Below are 23355 nucleotides of genomic sequence, written 5' to 3'. Positions count from 1 at the left end.
CTCGGGAATAACTTAAAGGCGCTATGTGGTGGTACTTTTTTAAAGGTTTTTTGTCAGAGTTTGTGCTAAAATCAAAGTAAGTAGCTTTTACCCGATACACTAAGTGCTCTTAGAGCAACAACGGAAATATATCAAGTGATCTTTTTTTCAAATGGATGACAGGCCCGCATAATAAATAAAGGGTTTTAACGAGTTTTTCAACACAATCAGATGTTTTTTAATTTCTGTCAAATTGCGAACCTCTTGTGCGAGCCAATGGCATCCTGGGATTTCATGCCCAAAGACAGCTTTGTTATCAGTTTAGAATACTAGAGCAGTAATTTCAGTGACCTAAACAAAAGTTATTTTTGCTGCTTTGGGATCTCCTTTGATCCAAATATAAAATATGTCGTTTATTTTTTTTAAAGCTAAATTTGATGACATATTCACTTCTGAGATGATTTTAATATCTCTTACCGAATTGTGAGACATATAGATAATGAAAAACACTTCAAAATGGCACATGATAAATATAATGGGCTCCCGCTGATGCACTGCACTAATGCATCATGGTCGATCTTGCATTTCGATCCATATTTCCCTTTTGAAAAAATTATTAATGACAACTGATTAATTTTTTGCTATTTAACATGTTTATCACTCGTCCCTGGAAACTTGCAGATATGTTTTTCCTTCAGTGTAAAGTACGATAACAAACCTAATTCGAAATTGCATCACGGCTCGTTTTAACAAAGTACTAACCTTTGCTACACGGCTCAGAAACATCGGTATTATGTAAACAAAGGTCTGTACGGGCACAGGAAAAAAGCCCTAGACTCAAGACGAATAAGTTATGAAGGAACTTTAGGGCTAGTTATAAAACGTCGCTATTATATCTATCGAACAATGGAGCTAGTGCAAGGCTGGAGTGCTTTACGTTCGTTATTATCAGTTACAAGTAGAGTTTTGAACATCTTAGCTAGTTTGTTTATGTTTGCATGTAGCAGATGTGTTAGACCGCACGGTTGAGCAAAAAACAAGTTTACAAGATTACAAGGGCGTAAATTGAATTAATGTTCGCGGTTTATTATCATAAATGTGCTTAACACGATTTATTTCAACAAGTTCAGAGCCATACACGAAGAGACTAATTTACCAAATATGGCAGTCATTAGATGTCAAGTGGGAACCTACGATGTCTCCCAAGTCCTTCACTGATTTTACAGGCGTAGTGGTTTTACTCAAAAAAGGCAGCTTCAGATTTGTCATCCTTTGATGCATTTGACGGGTGTTTCGAATAATAAAACCTGCTGTGAAGTTGAACTTGAGCCAACATCGCAGTCGTGGTATCGATTAAGACCCGTGCATGGGATATCCTCTGATATAGACTTCCCATATCAGTTGTCTCTCACGAAAATAACACGTAACGCACGTGTAAATGTTACAAATATGTTACGCGTGTGCTTCACTTCCCATTCACTCCTTGCTGAAGTATGTAACTTGTTTCCTTTAAGAAAACCCGTAAACGTGTTGTATGGTTTATGTTTTGTGCATATATACTCTTGGTATGCATGGAACTATCACTTGTAAAACAAATCCCTGATCCCTGCGTAAGCACTAGCTTAGCCTTCTAATGATACTTTAGAAAACCGGATGGCGGAGCGACGGCTGTTGAACAAAATCAATCCACGCGGAGTTTTCAGGTGTTGCTCTAAGTAAATAGTTTTTCCTTTCCGGTTTATGCCTGGTATCGGCGGGATAAGGGCGCATTCTTTGAGTCTCGTGACTCCGAATCTAAGGGCGAGTACACGGAATGCACGGTGTTCACGTTCTTTTAAGACCTATTATTGTTTTCGAAATGAACAGATTAGTATGCTGAAAACTGATAGCGCAATGAACGGAATACAGTCCGCTCAAAATAAGGGGAATTTTTATTCCGTTTGGAAAGCTTTTCGTTGGAATGGGAAGACCTGGAATTGTATTCTTTTGGTAACTGATATTCTGTGTATTCTGTCATAGCTGAACCCGGACAAAAATAGCAAGAATTGTTCCAATACTATGCACCCAAGTCAGTTTTGGCAGAGAAAGCGAATTACTGGAAGGCTGCTACAAAAAGCTGATAAAAGAATGTCTGGCGTTAAATACTAAGTTGACTAGCTTTAATATAACGCTTGTGAATATCAATGTGTGAGGAGAAACAGGAAGTATTGTATTAAGGAGGCTCGAAGCAGTTTTTTTGGACTGAGGATGGAAGTTTTGAAATTACCATCTCGCATACATATTCCACCCTAAGTCCAAAAAAACTGCCTCGAGCCTCCTTAAGTAGCTGGTACTACACAATCTTTGTGAGTAGAGCTTGGGAGAATTCGCTCGGCGAGGAGACCAGAGATCTGACGCAGTGGTGAGAGCACTCTTCTCCCAGCAATGTGACCTGGGTTCAATTCATGGATTCGCATTCATATGTGGGTTGAATTTTTTCAGGTTGATTCTACTCCTTGCTCCAACAAACCTAACCAGTATTGTAGGTGCTTCCGTCGAACATTTTGGTGTGTAACTGGGTATGGTTTTGCTCTTCGTATCAGTCATGCAGTGAACATGGGTTTAGTTTTTAGAGAGTGTACAGATAAAATAAAATCAATCAATCAATGTCGATGTATTTAGCGCAGAGCACTAATTAGGGACACTTTCCAGATCGAATTGGAATTTAGAAATGTTGGTGTTTGAGGAGAGATTGGAAAACCGGAGAACCGGAGAAAAACCTCTCGGAGCAAGGACGAGAACCAACAACAAAGCAAGATATTTAATCGCTTTTCGAAAGAGAGAAAACACATTTTTTTTCCGTTTGCCTGTGAGAAATGTTCAAGTTCAAGTTTGTTTAATTACCAGTCACAAGAAAAGCAAAATAAAAGTAAAAAAGATATATATTACAGAGGAGGTGGCGTGGAAGCCTTAGGAGAAACCATAGGGCCTATAGAAAAAGGCTTCCTTATTACATAGTTGCTACATATAATGTTTGAAGACTGTGAAACGGTTGATACAATTACGGTTGAATCTATTAGAATGGAAACGATCTATAAACATTTGAGAAAAAAAAAAGCATGCAATTTCAAAAATAGAGATACAGATTTAGTGGTTGCCGTAGATATATTGTTTACGGAAGGCTAGATGTAAAGGAGGAAAGAGATATACTGAGTATTGTAAAATTTTATATCCTAAAAGCCGCACGTGCCTTTATTTCCTAACAAGAAGAACATTTTCCCAGGAAGGTGTTGAGTCTTATCGTTCACAGTTTTTACCTTTTACGTGGCATGACAACGTTTTTTCAATCGAGTGTACATACTCTCTGTGATAAAACAATGAAAACAGACATGAATGTTAGAGGCAAGACTTGAAAACGGGTCGGAAAATAACGGATTTGTCATAAGAATCTGGCTGCGAAATAGCGTCACATGAAAATGAACAGTTCATCACTTTTAAGGGACGTCGAAACAGGGGTATTATCAAGTAGACAACTGAGCCCGTAGTCCGTAAAACTGGAATCTGTTTTCAGTTAAAGTACTGATTTAGTGTTTATTTTAATTTATATAGTTCAACTTTTACTTGGTGACTTATTTGGAAGAGATCTTGCTCATCCTGTATGAACATCCTTTTGGTTTTTTATGAGCTATTATTTCCGTTGAAAGTTAAGATTCAAAGTAAACTAACAAACAAACAAATTTATTTAATAAAATACCGGATGAGCATTAAACAAAATAAAAAATGTTTGTTTTCCTGGACAGTGAGCCAAGAACTGTCCTGTGGATCACGTTTTTGCTAATCCTTCACCTCACTGGTTTTTCCTAGAACGGAAGGCAGAATCTGCCAACAAACTACATTTGCACAAATATACTATCATTAGGGACATTGTTTTCTCAAACCGGATTCTAGACATCGAGGAAGAACATTGAAGAAGGTGGAGTCCTCTCAGTAACAATAACTCTTTGAATAGGAAATCTGATACCAACCGACCTTTGAAAACTGAGATTTCGTGTATGTGCCTATTTAACATAAGAGCCGAATTGATCTATTCAGTTGATCGAGGATCCTGAGGACAAGTGGACGAACTAAATGGATTTAAAACACATCTCTGCAGTAAGTAAACGGCTAGACAGCTTAACTGTTAGATTTTAAAGAATCAAGGCCTACAATTTGGTTTGGTTATATTGGGAGTTATGATTTTTTTGGTGTTTCGCAGGACCTATTTAGGTTTTGCCAGGTGAAAAAATATTTGCTTTCGCAACTTAAAGCAGGCACATCTTAGACTAGGAAATCTACGTAAAAGCTTGCTATATAGCTAAGAGCTTTCTTAAAAAATTAGGAGGTGCTTTTAGTTAGCACAATAACTAGAGCATGAGAGGTCTATGTACGAATGGGATTTATCTCCTAAATTTATATCTTTGGTGATTATCAAGGCTTAACAAGCATTTCTCTCAAGACATAACATAAAAATTTAGGAGGAAAATTAAGAACCTTCCTAGGGTATATCCTAACTTCTGATTCATGAACGATACCTTATAACAAGCCGAACTGAAGAGTCTCTTAAGCTTATTTGTCGTGTGGCAGTTATCGATTGATTCGCAAAGCTTAGCCAATCAGGGATTGTTTTGTAATCATTTATAAATACCAGCAATGAAGATTTCATTTCGATCGAATTGTTCATCGCAATCATTGGCAAAACCGATACCCAACGAAGGATTTGTTTTTGTTCAAGCTGCGCCGCGATATTCCTCCTGTAAATTTGATTAATTAATTGACTTGTTTTCAAATTCCGCTTCGAATTACTGGAAATTGAGAATTTGTCCTTGGAGAAGAGAGAAACAGCTGCATAATTTACGCGCATAACTGCGATGGTTGTTCATTTATTCAAACAATACTTAGGATACATATTGGCGAATTTAGCCCCAGGCTTTTATATGGAAATTTTTACAGGCAGTCCTCACTTTTTGCACTGGAAAGTTTTCTTTCTTCGCAATGTACCGGTGGAAACACGGTCTTGAGAGAGGTATCAGTATTTCTCGGGATATGTTATTTTTATTAGGATCGAAGGAAAAATCGCAAAAATTGCAAGAACAAAATTCAGGTTCTGCAAAAAATTTCGTGCTGTGCAGTATAATCTCTTCATTTTTATTTCCCGTTTTGAAGTCCTCTGCGCCAGCAGACGAAGCGGATCAAGTGATGGGATTTATCTCTAACAATTATATCTTTGGTAATTCTCAAGGCTTAACATGCATTTCAAACATGAAAAGAAAACTTTAGAACCCTCCAAGGGTATATCCTAAGTTTTATTCATGAATGAGATAAGCGTAACTGAAGTTCCTCACATTAGCTTAACTTGTCGTGTGGCAGTTATCAAATTCGTAAAGCTAAGCCAATCAGGAATTGTTTTGTTAAGGGAACTCTTATGAATCATAATTTTCAAATATCATGAATGAGGGTTTTATTTCAGTTGAATTGTTCACAGCGATCATTGGCAAAAACTAAAAATAACTAACGAAGGATTTGTTTTAATTTGTTCAAGTTGCACCGTGATATTCCTCCTATAAATTTGTTTCATAAACTAACTTGTTTTTAAATTTCGCTTCAAATTTAACTGAAAATTGACATTTTGGTCTTGGAAAGGAGAGAGGAAAAAGCTTCAAATACTTTATTTTTGCCCAGTGGAGAAGATTGCGGCAATCTCCACACATTGATCACCCCGTTGCAAATTGGTATGAAAACTCATAGACAATCAAATTTTTCTCCAGAAGCAAGACAGGTCTTATTACCAGTTGGTAAGTCAACTTTGACCTCCTACGTTAAGGAGAAAACTAAAGACACCTGCTGAGATAGGAAGTCTTTGTGAATAATTATAACGTTTCTAAAACCTTGGGACGTCCGGCCTTAGTCTGAAAAATTATGAGCCTGATGTCTTAACATTGGAGACATGTCTTATAAAAACGGACTTTTGAAAATACAATTAAACGATCTCGTAAAATGATCATAGATCTTAGAAGGCTGTTATGGCTAGGAATGCTTCCTAAATTCTGACAATGGGCAATGAAAAATACATGTTTTTGACTCAAAATTGGAAAGCAGTTTTAACATCCGGACTCCTCTCCCCATCGGTCATGATGATTTCAAGCTCGGTCACGTCTCATTTCTGGCCAGTCAAATAACACTGAAATAAATATATAACTCTTAAACCATTTCCATTTTCGACAAATGCAAGATGTTCTTCGGAGTTACTTTCGTACTTTATAACTCTTAAACTAGTTGAAAACGTTGCTTATTTATGGCGAGTAGCAGAACCAAACCGGATCGCTGCAAATCGTCTTTTTTTTCTTTCATCCGCAGTTCAAATGTATGAATTTCATAGTCACTTTCATCGCATCACCGCTACAAGTATACATACTGTAGAACGAATTCACAAACTTGTAGACCATAGTACCAGCATTGCAGAGGTTATCAGGTTTGGCGTTCTAGCGTTCAAGCCGGAAGTTGTTCAGGCTTTCTTTCCGCAACTGCATAAGTAAAAATTACCCACATGACTGCGATGGTCGTTCACTTATTCAAACAATACTTAGGATACATCTTGGTGAATCTAGCCCCAGGCTTTTATATGGAATATTTTTACAGGTTGTCCTCACTTTTTACACTGAAAAGTTTTCTTTCTTCGCAATGTATTCCTTGGGATATTTTTTTTTTATTATAGGCTTGAAGGCAAACTCACAGAAAATGGCAAAAACAAATTTCTGGTTTTGCAAAACATTTCGTCCTATGCAGTATATCTCGTTAATTTTATTTCCCGTTTTAAAGTCATCTGCTCTAGCCAACGAGGCGGAGTAAGCAACTGCATAGATCGCCAACGTGATTTAGATAAGTGCATACACTCGATTGCAAAAACGTTGACACCTAAAAAGCACAAACCGTGAACGATGAGACCCAATGGCTTCATGGGTATACACTGTAAGTGTACTAAATTTATTTGCATAATATTCTATTCTCGTGGGACGGTTGATGACCAAAATTAGTTGCACGTGGTGAATGATGGAAACTGTCCAAGCTTTAATTAAAGTGTCCAAGTTGGCCAACAAGGGCCAATTTGAGTGATATACAATTCGCGATTTGCCTAAGTTCAAAACAGGCAATGAACTTAAACATTATTTGGTAGAAAATTATTCGGAAGAATTAAGTCAGCACTGCATTTTTTATTGCAAAGAACGAGAATGGTAAATTATTGATTATGGAAATGAGGTTATTGTTTAAACACTACCCACAAATCCGTTGGGTCTCAACGTTCACGGTTTATGCTTTTTAGGTGTCAACGTTTTTGCAATCGAGTGTATACATAACTCAAGTGTTTGCACGCAATAAGGAAACAATCTGCCTATCACTTACGCTCAAATGATGGAAAAATCATGTCAATCATTTGGTGATAGGTCTTTTGCCGCCGCGGCTCCCGCCACTGTGGAATGCTTTACCTCTTGCGATACGGGAAATCTAGATCACTGTAGCATTTTAATCCTTACTGGAAACTTATCTTTTTAAATAGCTTTTGTTGCCTTGTACGGTATGTATTCAATTATAAACCGCCCTGGACGTTTATTTAATTTTGGAACCACGAGGGTGGGTGCTTATTATTTTCCCTACATTTTCAACAAGCGAAGACATTTTTAGAGAATAACAAAACCAGGGATAATAAGTTTATTTCGCTTCAACAAGACAAAACAAATTGCAAACGCTAACATGAGCAAACCATAAACAACATAAAAGTTCACTGACTACCGTATATCTAAAACCAGTTTTGGAACACAACTGACGCTCCTCTTATAGTACACGCTGGGCTAGTAAAGAAATGTGTTTTTGTTTTTTTGGGAAAGGAGATAGGGTAGGCGCTTTTTAAGTTTATGGGCTTTCAGTGTGGGCGCTTATTAAATTTTTGGACTTTCAGGATGGCCACTTGTTCGACGTGGGCGGTTAATCGAATAAATACGGTACCTTAATTTATCGTACTTTCATGCTTGTGATGCGTCTTTGATCATTTTAAGTTAAATGGCGCAATATGTTATTAATAATTATTAGTATATATCACAAAAGTGAATGGTACTTTTCGCTCGCGCTGATTGGCTAGCTCGAAGGTGATTAGCCAAGTACAATTCACCTCCGAGAAGCCGAAGAGAAACAAGATGGCTTCCCGTTCGCCACGGTTGCTTAAGAGGAAATTATTTCGATAAACGAGGCGGCTGTTAAAAACAACAACAACAACAAAAAAAAAAAATACAATAATGGCAACAAGTTTGGTTTGACCGCATTAAATGGTAAGTTATATAATCTTTTCAACCTCGTATTCTGAGGCGAAAATGAAAATACAATCCCTTGTTTACGAAAACTGCCGAGCACTAAAATTACAATGGAAAACACTGAAACATCTAAATTTTTCAGCATGGTTTCAACAACAAGACGAATTTCACAGAAAATTGAAGAAATGACATCGTAGGAACTAAGCAATTGTCTCCAAAAGTTTTATTTGTCTGCAAGAAAGCGAGATGGAACTTTCTACAATAAGAAATCGCTTACTGCGCGGCGCGCGAGAATTTAAAATTTCATACCATTTGTTGGTACATTGTCAGAAGAAAAATAATTTTTTTGGTCCACTAGTTATTCAACTTGTGTGGTACATACTAGAACAATTGTTCACCTCAGTGTCGGTGAAAGTGACGTATATTTACCTCGCCGCTTCACTTTTCACCTCCACTGAGGTGAGTAATTGTTAATTAATTGCGGGTGATTGCGGGAGATGTTGCTAACGATGAGATAATCTTGTTAACAGGTCACTGAAAAAGAATTTAGAGTCGTTATTACTTAGGCTCGATTTCAAAGATTCAAAGGCTGACCAAGTACAAACATTCAAACAAATTAAACAACACTAGATAAACACCTTGGCGAGAGGATTAAAGCTAGTTTTGTTGTTGTTCGGTTGTTGTTTTATTTTGCTGGACAGTGGACAACTGGTCTGTGGATCACTCTTCTATTATTCTTAAACACCGAACAGGCTTCTATCAGGTGTGATTAATACACGGAAATATTTATGTTCAGATGAACACGAGTCATGATTTTTAAGTTATCAGTTTCTAGGTGAATTTTGAAGAAGGCGGTATCTTTGACGATAATTCGTGATATGTACCTGTAGAGAATCTGCCGCAATCATTTTTAACATACCAACCCAAAGATCTTTCAGTAAAGACATTTCGTGTACGTGCGTATTGAACATTAGAGGCGAGTTGACCTATTCAGTTGAGGTTCTTGAGGACAAGTGGACGAACTAAATGGGTTTAAAACTCATCTCTGCAGTAACTAAAGCTAGACAGCTTAACTATTTAATGAATCAGGGCTTACAAATTGCTTTGGTTATATTGGGAATTTTCGAGTTTTTGGTGCGTTGCAGTACGTAAGGTTTTGCCAGGTGAAAAAAAAAAAAAAAAAAAATCAGCTTTGACCTAAAACAAGAGAAAAATTGAGGCTAGGAGGTTTTCGTAAAAAACCTGTTGAGCGTCTTAAAAATTTAGGAGGTGCTTACTCTTAGCACAATCATTAGAGCATGAGAGGTCTATCTAAGAATAGGATTTATCTCCTACAATTATATCTTTGGTGATTATCAAGGCTAAACATGCTTAAATCTCAAGTAAAACAGAAAGGGAGAAATATGTATATAGAACCTTCCTACAGTATCTCTTATGAACGATACCTTACGCATTTAATAAGTTACGGACAAGCGTAACTAGGACACTGAGCTTTCCTTTTTTTTACGGCGTACTCTTATGAATAATAACTCACCCCAAAAAATCATGAAGTTCTTTATTTCGTTCGAATCGTTCATCGCGATCAGCGGTAAAAACGTTAAACGAAAGATTTGCTTTAATTCCACTGGATAAGCACCTAGGCGAGAGAATTAAAGCAAAAGTTGTTTTGATTTTCCTCGGAGAGTGGAATGTGGTCAGTGTCACGTAGCTACAGGTAATCTGAATCATTTTTAACATACCGACCAGGTGACCTTTATAAAAGCATTTTGTGTGTGTGCCTATTTAACATTAGAGCCGTACTGATCTATTCATTTGAGGTTCCTGAGGACAAGTGGATGAACTAAATGGATTTAAAACACATCTCTGCAGTAAGTAAAGCTGAAAAGCTTAACTGTTAGATTTTACGAAATCAAAGCTCAGTATAGTTTGGGTTGGTTACTGGGAATTTATGATCTTCTGGTGTTTTGCAGGACCTATTAGGTTTTACCGGGTGAAAAATATCTGCTTTCACCTTGTAAGAAAAGGGGAAAAAAAAATAATAATAATATTAATAATAATAATAATAATAATAATAATAATAATAATAATAATAATAATAATAATAATAATAATAATAATAATAATAATGATGATGATGATGATGATGATGATGATGATGATAATAATAATAATAATAATAATAATAATAATAATAATAATAATAATAATAATAATAATAATAATAATAATAATAACAACTTTATTTAAGTCTCAAATCTGGATAGCCGAGCACAAGTGCCCTTGGCTACTAATTGGGGAGACTAAAAAAAAAATATAAAGTTTTTACGCAGAATTCCATAGATTTGGCCCTAATCTAGCCATAGAATCCCGCACTACGTTTGTTCTGGATGGTTTAACATAGTAATTACCAGCAGAAGAGAACTTTGTGTTATGCGAGTGAATTTGATTTGAAGGGCGGTAGAGATTTTTAAGGTTTAAATGTACAGAGTCATGGGCAACATCAGGCACAAAGATCGAAACCATCTCGAATTAATAAAGCAAATTATTTGGCAAGATATTAGAAGAAAAGAACAAAGGAAGGGTTTGATCTCTGTTAGGAAAAAAAAAATGGCATCAAACGAAAGGCGCGCTTCTGCAAGAGTAAGATTTTACGCAAATTTGATTTCGCAACCTGTCTCCAGCCGATTATGCAGTGTGACAAGTACGTGGCAATCAGAGATCGATAAATAGTTAGTAAAGTACTCAGAGGGATAAAATGTCTCAATCTCGCTATAATACCAATAATTCTGCTAATCTTAGAGGCAACATAATCAATATGATATTTCCAAGTAAATTTCAGTATCAACCAGTGTTCCCATATATTTTACGTAATCCTGCAAGTCGTTCCAGGTGAGCTATGCTATTGGTGTTAAGATCAAATAAATTGATCTGCACTTGATAATAAATGTTTTTTTTTTGGTAGGGATGGAAGATAACATAGTTTGATTTCTTGGTGTTTAATGTTTAATATATTAGAATGAAACCAATCACTGACCGTAATCAATTCCGTATTAACAACTGTCTCTAGGGATTTTAGTACGAGTCCTGTAATACGAGTTTTAATACGAGTACCCTAAAACGACTACGTGGGAGGCTAGCAATAACCTGACCCTGGAATATCCTCTTATTTTGTTCTTGACCTCCCCTAATTATCAGCGACCAGTTAATCACAAACTGGTAAGAACCTCCCGGGAAGTTGATTTTAGATAAGACATGGAGACCGATTATCTCAGCAATAACCGCCAGTTTTGAAGGTTAATTTAACTACCTGCACTACGTCTGGCTTTACGTCAGACCTTTCACAGCTACGGAGGTAAGAGTTTAGGAGAAAATTTGTGCTTGGTAGCTGAAGAGTTCCACTCAAGGATTCAGCGTATTGAGTAGTGATTGCTCTAATGTACAGTTGAACTCGAATTTCGGTGATGACAGAGAAAGGTTTTCGTCTCACGAAAATGACGTGGGGAATATCAAGAAGTCAATCCGAGATCGATAAATTGGCTGTTTTGAATGTCAACTCCTTGCGAACAGAAGTGGCCGAATTCTACCAGAAGTCATGGAGCATTCATGGAGAGCAATCGAAAGCATAAAAAATGTTTATTTTCTTTTTTAATTGAGACCCGAGTAAGGTTAACACCTCTCTCCAACCATCGAGTCTCTGGTCAGTAATTTTAGTTTATTTACCTTTTCTCTTGCCAATACTCTCAAAGTTATCAGCTTGTTAGTTTAAACGGTCCCTTAGCTGTTGACATAGCATGTCAACTGATGGCATGTTGAAAGATAGTCGCTATTCTCTGCCACGCACGTAACACTGAAAATCGCTGTTAGCGTTTTGAACAAAAGCCCATTAATCCACCAAAATACATTGCAGTAGCAACCTGGGTGGTAACCTTTGTTAAAGGTGCTGCGAAGTAATCTGAACCGAGGCCTTCATGGAGCGGAAATTGATATTCGTTAAAAAGGGATGTATTTAGCACTAGAACCGTAGTGATCTTCCCAGTAGACGTGGGAAACAAGAGTGCAGACTAAATGCATGCACGGCTTAAATTTTCGGTAAGTGAAGATGCTTTAAGTTTTGCAAGGAAGCTTATCACGGGCATGGGGATATTTCCGAAGCCCCTTTTTTATACGAGAGGTTCTTTAGATTTAATTATCTCCGTTGCGAGAAACGTTTTCTGGCTTCACTCGGCGTGAACTTGCGCTAGTTGCAGTAATTTTTGTTAACTTCACCTCACTCGGATGCGGAGTCCGTTAGATAAATCTCGAGCGAGAAACTCTACTAAGCACACTAAACCCCTCGCCAAGTTGAACCGGAAAAAGACCTCTTTGATAAGGTACGTAATGCTCAAAAGTTCTACCTGCTCGTCTTTAAGTAGGTGGAGTCGGAAAACAAATTTGAACAATGCTCGAACTCGTAACAAGAGAGAAAACGCTATGCTCGTCGATTCTCGCAAATGCTTGCGCTGAAGACCATCTATGATGTTCGCATTTAAAATGTTTTTTTCAGTCCTAGCTAAGTTTATTGACAGCTGTCCAGTGTTCAGAAGACTTTTCTAGTCCTCGGTTAGGTTCACTATCATTTCGATTTTCGGTGGCAGCTATCCAGTTTGCAAAATAATAGTGAGGTCCCATTTCGAGATTAATTGTTGTTGCTCGTAAGTGGTGCGTACGTGCGAATGAATTTTTCCCGCTTTTATATTGATTTTAAAAATATAACAAGTTAAGCAGAGAAAAGAAAAGAAAAGAAAACCGTGCTTGGAAGGCAACTTCTCATTCCATAAAAAAGGGCAACAGCACTGAGACATTCTCGTGTTGAATTCATCAGCCTCTGAAACAATTTCTTTAGTTACCAAAGAACTATGGTTCGACCGTCTTGATTGAAACACGCACCTTAATCACGCGAAGCGTTGGAATCGCGTCAGATGCAAACTGAAGGGTTCAAGGCTCAGCCAGATAACTACAGCCTTATCATCCTCCACTTTATCAGAACAAAAACATCACGAAATGTTTTTGGAGATAACAAGATTTTACGTTGCACGCAATATAAGTTCACCCGAGCAGCGACCATTGCACGCAACGGAAGGAGCACATCCATAAGTCTGCCTCTTCCAATTCTAAATACAAGGAAATGTAAGTAATACCTTCATTAACTGCAACCAAGACTGTAAGATCATTGACAAGTTGTTTGAAAAGACCCGTGGGATAAAAACTGACATGTTCGCCAACTCTTGAGCTCCTATATCGAAACGTATATTCTCCACACCGTTTTACGTATATTTCTAGAGGCACAAGTTGGGAGAGTCTGTTTTAATGCATCAGTCATTTCCAGCACTGCCCCAGGACTAACCGGCTCGGTGGGCATTCGGATTTTTGTAAAACTAGGTCGGCTAATGCCCCATGTCTGGGACTGAACGAGCTGTTCAGTTCAAATGCCCGGCACAGTACAGGAAAAAAAAGTTTGATTCTTTCTTGGCTTATGACTTACCTGTAGTGTGATCAAAGCTAAACAAGGCCAAGCAAGGTTTCAGAGGGTCCTATGTCTCCATATTGCTCTAGTCATTACTGTGGATCTACCATCTCATTTTTGTCCTCCCTAGAACACATGCTCTGAAAAAATTTCGTCAGTAGTTACCAAAGAACTATAACTATATAAGGTTTAAACGCCTTGATTGAAAAATGTGTTTTAAAAGCGTTTGAAACTTGTCAGCTGCAACTGACGGATTCCCTCGCTCGCCGGATGATGGCAGCCTAACCCCCCACTAGAGTTCGAATGTCATTTCTTTTGACAGCGGTATTAAAAAAAATGCACGAAGAAATATTTCTGGAGATTAGCAGCTTTAACGTTGCCTATCTCGCAGGCACGCAATAAACTCATTACGGAACAGCGGCTATTGCAGGCCATCTTTTCCAAGGAGCTCTTGCTTATAAATACATTGATTACAGTTCGTCACAAGTCTTTGTCTCTAATCTGAGGAGGTTCGAGAGGAATCCCATACTACTTTGCATATTACCCATGATTCCGTGCGCCGATGAAATATGTTATCGTTTTACTCGTGATGTCATCATTCGAATGAGTCGGAGAGCAGTGAACATCATGGCGGCCTGTTTTCGAACATTGAAAGAGAATCAAGCATCTTATTTCAAGAATTATCGGCTTCTTTACATCCATTGTGTCGCGAAAGATGATTTCGAGATTAGCTTGGCTTATCCAGCGTGTGTAAAGATGATTTGTCGAGAAATTCATGTAAGTTTCGTCGACAAAATGAACGAAAGAGGAGTTGCGCTGGTGCCACGGACTGTCGATGAGCGCAATGTTGATGATATCTTTAAAGACGCTGCAAGCCCAGTATTAATTTGCATCAATTCGTCTTAAATTTCTGAGACGGCGATTTTAAGCATGAAGTGGAGCCAAACAAACGTGATTTCTTCGTTCGACTTCCCCGTGGAACAAGTTCTTGGCGGCATTCTCGTTTTTCATGAGGCATCGATGGTGTTATCGGCTTAAAGACGCAGAATGCCTTTTACCGCTAGAAGAATGACTTTCCATAAGACCTGAAAAGTAAAATATAAAGACAGATGATTCTAAAATACCGGACAGCAACATCGGAAATCTTTGCAACCAGAATGTGCTTCAAGAACGTTTCTCATACTTCTCTTCTAAAAGCATCTCAAGCTTTCTTGAAGGTCCAATAATTCAAAGACGATTTCGACGGTAAAGCGTGGAGCCTTTTTGCGACTTTTACAATAAAAAGCTACTAGAGAGGTAAAATTAACTTCAACTGAAGTTACAGCCACTGTCACTCTGTTATTGTTCAAAAAGATGCTTTTCTACCGAGCGAATTTTACATAACAAAAGAAAACCACGCATCCGTGAACCGGTCCTGCTTCTTGCCTCCCATTGGGCATTCCATGCAATCGCAGTGACTCAATAATGATTTACATACAATAAAAAACATCTTAACGCTTGAAAACAAAAGGAATTTAGTCCACCTACCTTCCGGAATAATAGAAATCAACCAAAAACGAAGAAGGCCAACCGATTTCCCGTAACTTGCCGCCATTTTGAAACACGAGACGAAATTTTAGCATTGTTGCTGCATTGTGTGTGCTGCATTGTGTCTCTAATACTTCTTAGAATGAAAGAAGTCAGCCTTTCCTACCCATTTTGTCCCCCTCCACCCTCCCCTCAGGAAGGCCTCACGCTAAGGTTACCTGATGGGAAACTTTTTCGGAAAAGTGAAAAAAAAAAAAAGCTTTCCGAACACGGCACAAAGTGCCGAGAGGAAACAATTGTACCAAAAGTTCGCATGACATTTTTTTCCTTTTACACATAAGACTAGTGCGCCAGTTTGTCCCTAAAAAATGTATTTGTCAGCTAAAATTTGGACACGAGTAACAAAGATAGTCACTGAAACTTGTCACAGATGGCTGCTGCAAGGAGGATAGTATCGAGCTAGCTGTTGTTGTTTTAAATTTAATTTTTGTCATCTCGTAACTGAATCAAAAAAATCTCTAAATTCATCGAGATAACTCTTTAAAAACAGTAAATTTGACGTTTAAACGTCCCTTTAAAGTTTTAAAACCAGCGAAAAACTCTGCCGTAATTCACTTACCTCTAAACAGTGTCCTTGACGATGAAACCTGAACCTCAAACGTGACGGTAGGATGGGAGTCACGTGACTTTTAGAATTTTGCCGTTTGCGGGAAACAAAAACAATGTTAAGGTCCCTATTAACTTGAAAATTTCACGGGCGGCGTTGTATTTTTCTATTCTCAGGCTGTGGTCGTGTTTCTGTTGACGGCCTGTTTGGAGGTCAACGCTAAACCTCAGACCTCATATTATCTTAGCTCCGTCTTCAGAGAAGAGCGTTTGAATTGTGCAAATGGGAGTGCCCTTGGAGTCCTTTGTACAGCTTCTTCTGGAGAGCGCCGATGTACATTAAAATGGCAAAGATTCACCAACACTGGTAAGTACACGCACATGACTGGTGAGCCCGACAAACTTGTGTGCTCGAAGTTGAGGACGGTGCTTCCTTTAAGAGATATTTTTGTACAGTTTATGACTATGCGCAAGAGAGGATCACCCTCTCTTTCTATGCGTGAAACGTAGATCTTACGAGGGTTATTGGGATTCAAAAAGGAAATTGTCAGCCAATCACAGAGCGCAGTTAAGTAAAATCAAAGCAACTGACTCCGCATCTCAATTGAAAGCCACTCTAGTGCGCACGTAATGTACAGTACCCCGTCCTGAGATCATCTCACAAGGATAAACGATTCGGAGAATATAATTGTCCAACCTCCGTCTCTAAACGATTATGGTGTAATAGAAGCCTTGAAAGATGTTTTTAACAACAATTAAATACTATTTTAAGGATTTCAGATAATGAATTTCAAAGGAGGGCGGTGTATTCAATTTACTGACCCACGCAGCGGAATTCAGTACGCACTGAAAGCAGCAAAAGAAAATCAAGATTGGAAAGTTGTGTTTGAGGTGAGTCACGCTCATGAACAAAAACTCTGTTCTTTTCTACTTTACCGTTAAGTTCTTAAAAACAAAAATCTGACGGAGCCCTCCTAATTTAAGGGGTATCTTAAGGAATGTTTCATAACAATAGTCTATAGTTATTCCAGCAAAGGACTATTATAAGGAATAATACGTTGAAAACATCTTAATTTAGGAGAGGTGGGCTTCGCGTATTAAGCCCATTGGCCCTGTGGCTTTTGGGCGAAAGTGACAGTCAACTGCGAGCCTTGGTTAAGCTAATGTCAATGTCACAGAGGGTAGTGTGAGCTCATCATTCAGTGTTCAACTTTTTCGGCTATTCAAAACAAATCAGGCAAGATTTGCCTGATCTGGTTACTTTGAAAAGTTTGGGGCATATTGGCTGTGACTTCGAGTCACCACTGACAGCTAATATGAAATGCGAGAATCTGCACCACTTGGTTGCAACTAATTTCACAAATTGAGCGCTCAGTTTTGGCTAATTCATGGATCAGTGATACAAACCTCTTCCAGACACTATTGGGAACTTTTGGCCAGACGTTCTCGTAAAATATGAAACACAAGGGAGGGTGTTTCATCAAATTACCAGACACCGAGAAGTGGGTTAATAAACAGTTTTTCAACCAACTTTTAGGTGCTTGAAAGAAACAGTCTTTGGAGTGTGTGATATACCTTCTCAAAACAAAATAATTCTTGGAGAAATTTAAAGAAAAAGCTCACCAATTTTATGATAATTAAGATCATATTTTCAAACTTCCTTCACGGTAGTAATCTACATTTTTTTTTCGTCATGAACTAGTAATGACTTTGAGGGGATTAAATATTGACGGTTAAAATACTTATACCCTATGTTTTTGAATTCCCGGTAATATATCTCTTGACGGTGAAATTTTTATTCGTTTGATGGTTGACAAGTTAACACTTCGGTCACTAGAAGAGTACCTAGAAGAGCACTGATTTGTTTCTAACATTTCTTAAGTACGTTTAATAACATTTCCACTTGCATTCACAGCAACACCAATGCAGAAGTACTGGAAGCACAAGTGACCAGGCTTTTTTGTTCATGGAGAAGCCTGTTAGGGACGGCAACAAAGGACGATTCGTATACCAACCCACTCTTGTTAACGTAACGATGTGTATTGGAGTAACCCGTGACTGCAGTGAAAACGTATCTCTTATAGAGACAGATGATATTGGTTCAGAAATATCTTGCAGATTTATAAAGCAGAAACGTCAGTTATCCTAAGAATTGGTTCGTGAAGGCCCAGGGAAGCTGTTGCGAACAGTTTATAATTATGGAACATTCTTAATAAGTCATGTTTTCCCGCATATTACAACAATTATAATTTCGTAAATTGTTAGTGAGAGGCCATGCCATTTACAAGTTGCCTTTAGAATAGGCTCCTATGCTAGAAATGGTTTATGCTAGCCTTGTACATGTAGATGACGAATTAAGGAGGGTCTCAATTGCGGGGGGGGGGGGGGGGGCCCTTTTGTTCTCCGAATCGCTTCGATATAAAGTTACCGAGCAATTAGTTGAAAAAAAGAGAAGGCCAACAAGGATTTTAGGAGCAGAATCGAATCTCTTGGTCCCTTTAAATGTTGTAAAGATACATTTCAAAGAGCGTGTAATTAAAAGCGACCTTTGACGCTTCCGTTTAATTTTCGTTTGAGATTGGGCTTCGAATAGATTACAATTCATGACATTTTCCGTTTACACGGTGTGAAGGAGATGTTGTAGTTCTTTTTAAAACCTTTTTCAAAACTAAACTGACTCACACACAGAATGAAACAGACACTCGAGTCAATTGCAAAAAATAAATAGTACTGGACAACTTGTGAAAGCAAGGCCAGTTTCAGCTCGAGAACACTTCAGAGCGCACTTGAGCTGTATAAGCTGCGGTTCCTTTGATGTTTTCGATACATACCAAATACTACACAAGGAATGTGTCGAAAAATCTTGTCAGGGGAATCCCCGCACTTTATTTGCAGTTAATATCTCAACCCCACAATAGGTAGGTAGTACCGGTTTTTTTTTTTATGTTACTGTTTCTCTTCAAATAAGTCAAGTTTGATATACCGTTCTTTTATTTTATTATTTTTTTGGTCTATTTCAGATGATGACTCATCCCTTTCAATTAAGAAAACTTTTGCTGACCGATCGCTTTTCAAATATAAACAGAACTTTTATCCATGAAAGGCTAACTAGATATTTGTTTGAGAGAAAAGTGATATCATGTTTTAAGTCTGGTAAATAAATGATAGAGGTATTTTGTTTCAGTTAGTGACACAGGAGTCGAACCTTTGACCACCCTATTACTAGTTCAGATGCTCTACGGCTGAGGTATAGCAGACTCTTGGCAGCTAGGCTAATAAACGACTGCAGACTAAGTAATTTTTAAAAACGAGCAGGAGTCTCTTATCGGGTCAAAACCACGAGGTACGGCCGAGTGATTTTAGACCCAATAAAACATGTGCTGCGAGTTTTTTGAACGGCTTCAAAAACATTCCTGGAAAAGCGTGTGTTAATAGAGTTGATAACAATTATGCTTTTGTGAACGTTGGAAATTAGAATACGAGAAAAACATCGCATACTAACCGGGGCCCAGTTGTTCAAAAGCCAATTAACGCTAATCATCCGTGCATGATTAAAAGTTAAGAGAGATCTTTCATTTTGCTAACTGTTAAAAATGTTTTTAAAAGCTAATTTAAGGGGCTAGGGAAAAGTATAGGTCAAAACTAAGGGACAAAATTTCTTTGGAAACATCCTTACTCATTAATAATTAAACTTGAATCAAAGTTCACGTCAACCAAGGATAAGCTTAATCGGCCTTTGAACAACTGGACCCGGATGAATAACTACCGACCAATTCGGATAGATCGAAAAATTTCCTTTATTTTGGTATATAATTCGGCTTGTTTTCAACAATTTTGGGTGGGTCAAATCGCCGTTAAAGTTGGAGGACTTCTGCTATTCCTATTGTTTTCGTTCTGCGGATCCGTGAATGCTGTGGGAGATGGATCGGACGATCAAAATAATGGATTTGCGGGCCATCCGCCACCTTTCGTTACATGCAGTATCAACAAGTAAGCTATTCATAAGAACTAAAATAAATGAACTGTCTCGATTTTTTTCGGACACGAAATAATGAATTAAATTTTCATTGCTAATAATCTCGCATATATCTTCAGTCCCGGTCGTTTTTCTCCAACTTTCAGCTATCTCCTCTACACAATTGCGAAAATTGAATGAAGAGGGTAGTGGCGAGTCTGCCTTCGCTGCAATCGTTGAGAAAATCTTTCAAAAAACGGGCATTCGCAGTGTTGTTGTGAAAAACCGACTCATAAATGCCTTTCGGAAAAAGAGTGGGTCTCTGTTTGCCGAGCTCAAAAGAGTCAAGAAGAAAAGTGGGGGTTTGAGTGTCAAAAGGACCCATAAACAAATGGCGCGACCAAACTTTAATATGAGGTGAAAATATTTTACCACGAACTTGACAAATACGTTATTGAAAAGGAAAATTAGGAGGGAGGGAAGAAACGAACACGAAGTTTCCATCTGCTGGAAAAGGTTGTTGTCTTCAGATTCACATGCCCGCCACTCGTCGTAGCGTTCACTGTAGCCAACGCAATTTCGCTTCCCGACCTTGTCCACGTCTGTTACAACCACAGGATACAGTATTAGTTTACGGTCGGTTGTTTTAACTCTTGTCTTTTTTCGGTAAAGCTCTGATGAAAAGACTTATTTCGCGTATCATTTTGGTGCTATGATCTCCCTCTTAACTCTCCCTGTCGCCATCGCTGCCATGTTATTTGTTTTCATCTAACCTCTTGCGCTTGCGCTATACCGAAAAATTTTGGCCGCGCCAGACTGGACGCAAATTTAAGCAAATGTTCACGTTCGTGGGAGATAAGTTTGATATGGATTCTTTTTTTAAATCTTTTGCACCTCAGACAAGTATATTTAGTTGTTTTTAAACAAGAAGAACAAGCACATTCCTCTTCTCCCGCCATCTTGTTCAGAATGAAGTCATTTGCGCATGCCAAGTCGATGGAACGCGCAGACCTCTGGGATAGATATAATTTATATAATTTATACGTAACGGATGAATTTGGTTCGGCACATGTAAAAGTTCGACGTATAGATCAAAGTCGAACTTTTGCCGTTCTATTCGCCCGGCGCAGTCAAATAAAACGGCAGGTCGACCCAAAAACAAATCTGTCGATCCTAACTCATTCATACGTCGATCTTTACATGCGCCGAACCAAGCAATGCAAAAACCCTTAGCTCAAAACAAATCAATGTTTTGGGGTGTTTTGTAATTTTTTTGGTGATTTTTAGGTATATTTGGGAGGAGATAGTTTTTCTCAAAAGCGTAGTAAAATTTGGAGAAATAAGGAATAGTTAAGATTTGATGCAGTTTAAAAATTAGAATTTGAAGTTAAAAATTGAAATATGGAAACCCAAAAGGTCCCCTACCAACCTGGTGTGCTGTTGTGTTGGGTAAACTGTCTGTTGGTGTTCCAAAATTAATTTTCTTTCTGTTATCCCTTCTTTAAACCTCTTAAAATTCCATTCAAATTCACGTATACCCCCACCTTAACGACAGTCATTTTGAGAAAACGTTTTGCGGCATAAGGTAGGCGATTTGGCCTGGGCTTGAAGAGGGGGGTGAATAGGGGTATGTAAATCCACCGATCCGCTAAAATTAATGGCTGAATCCGTCGATCCGCTGAAAAAATCAACTAAATCCGAATCCGAAAATTGTTTGCCGCGTTGGATGATACGCGAGATACAGAGCGACTTCAGTTGTTGGAGTTGCCTTGCGTGATATTGTGTTTTAGCGTTGAGGATGACTATCAACGAAATATTTATGTAACCAACGTCTGTATCGAAACAAAATCTTGCAGATACGAGAAAAAAGAGCAAACTTGAACTTCCTAACCACCAAAATCCAAAATCCGGGCCCAAAAACTGAATAAAACCGCGATCCGCTGTGATCATAGGATCCGCAGATCCGTTAAAATTTTGCTCTGAATCCAGAATCCGGGCTAAAATATTTACCAAATCCGCTGATCCGTAGACCTATTCACCCCCCTCCTTGAAACTTTATCCAAGCAATATCTTGTGCATGCTAAATAAAGACATGACGCGTCTCCCTGCGAGACGTTTCTTTGATTTCTCTCTGAGGAAGGGCCCTGCTAGCAGGGCTGGTTTAGCCTTCCCACACGTGTCATACGTGTAATCTTTGAAGTCTATCACTTTGTTTACCATTCATCTTATCAATATTCCATCTGACGACTGAACAGATTTTGACATCCTTCGATTTAAGGTACTATAGCAATACTGAGTGCAGTAAATTATGTAAATTTTAAGTCTTCTTTAACACCTTTTTATTAAGGTGCTATTTTTAGTTTTATCCATACTGACTTATCTCCAATGAGCCTATCCGCATATTCGGCAGAGTTATAATCGTTGATCCAAGTTATATCAATTTGATATTTTGTTATTTTCTTAATTCCATGGGGATATTTTTACAAATATGAATACAGTCAGAATTCTCTCGAGCGACCAATTCCAGACTATGACCAAATGAAAGAGTGTTTCACTTAGCCGGACGAGTTGAAACGTGGTTAATAGTGACATCGTGCCTTTCAAGTGTGATTCTCGTTTAGAGAGATTTAACGGCATATGCTCACATTTTTCAGCAATTATTAATTATTTGTATTTTATATTTTCTTTCCATAGTTCCAGTTTATACATCTACGTGTTAAAGAAAAATGACTGATTATGGTTTTACAGTACAGAAGTGCGAGGGTCTCGCTTTAATTATGGATAGCACGCTGATATTTTGATTCCCAGTAGAATATTTCGTTCTTAACGGTGTTCATGGGCATGGGAAGAAGACAATGAAATGGAGAAAAACAACATGAATATTTATTTACACTGCAAAGCCGATTGTTAATTTTAAGACAAGGTTGTCAGGGAATGAAAAAGGACCTTTAACAAAATTGTCCAAGGGCTTTGAATAAAATAACAAACACACCCCAGTCATTCAATGAATATTTGAATATTTATCCGCTTTATAAAAGCCCCGACTGTTGTAATGTTATTGACTAGGGACCCCACGGGATTCTGGGTCCCTGACTGTTTTCTATCCCCGCGAACTGTTTTGGTGACCATATGTTTGAGTTCAGTGCCAGAGCACGTGTTTGGCAGTTTTCACTTCGTTTCTTTCTTGAGAATAGTTAAAGTTAAGGTTTAGAACTGTGTTAGAGACAGACTTATAACACCAACTAACTTCAATTCACTGCTGTCACCGGTACACCTGCTACCCTATCAGAATGAAGCATTTGATTTTCAATGCATGCATTTGCAATGACCACTCAGATAACGTATTTTTAAAAGCTTGGCTTCTTTTTTTAACCGGGGAAGTTTAAAAAAATCAGTTTCTTTACAATTAAGAGAAACCGCACATCAGTAAAAATGCTGACAGAACTTCACTTCAGTTGCATTTTAAC

The 23355-nt window shown here is 38.1% G+C and overlaps 1 protein-coding gene across 1 annotated transcript; it reads left to right on the top strand.

The window, feature by feature from the left end:
- Positions 1-15757: 15757 nt before the first annotated feature.
- Positions 15758-18287, top strand: LOC146463976 (uncharacterized). The gene is made up of 4 exons (XM_085083816.1): positions 15758-15778; positions 16111-16300; positions 16706-16824; positions 17849-18287. Exons 1-4 carry the CDS (start codon positions 15758-15760, stop codon positions 18080-18082), a joined length of 564 nt encoding a protein of 187 aa, XP_084939942.1. The 3' UTR covers positions 18083-18287.
- The last annotated feature ends 5068 nt before the right edge of the window (positions 18288-23355 follow it).

This window comes from Pavona decussata, unplaced genomic scaffold (assembly GCF_977016875.1).
Source record: "Pavona decussata unplaced genomic scaffold, jaPavDecu1.1 SCAFFOLD_170, whole genome shotgun sequence".
Lineage (NCBI taxonomy): Eukaryota > Metazoa > Cnidaria > Anthozoa > Scleractinia > Agariciidae > Pavona > Pavona decussata.
Note: the sequence above shows the minus strand (reverse complement) of the source record. Positions and strands in the feature narration are given on the sequence as shown.

What these genes read in the sequence shown, in the direction of transcription:
- LOC146463976 (XM_085083816.1), top strand. Translation starts at nt 15,758, where the DNA reads ATGGCTGCTGCAAGGAGGATA. An exon ending in GCAAAGATTCACCAACACTG is followed by an intron (nt 16,301 to 16,705) that starts GTAAGTACACGC and finishes TACTATTTTAAG; the next exon opens with GATTTCAGATAATGAATTTC. An exon ending in ATTGGAAAGTTGTGTTTGAG is followed by an intron (nt 16,825 to 17,848) that starts GTGAGTCACGCT and finishes TTGCATTCACAG; the next exon opens with CAACACCAATGCAGAAGTAC.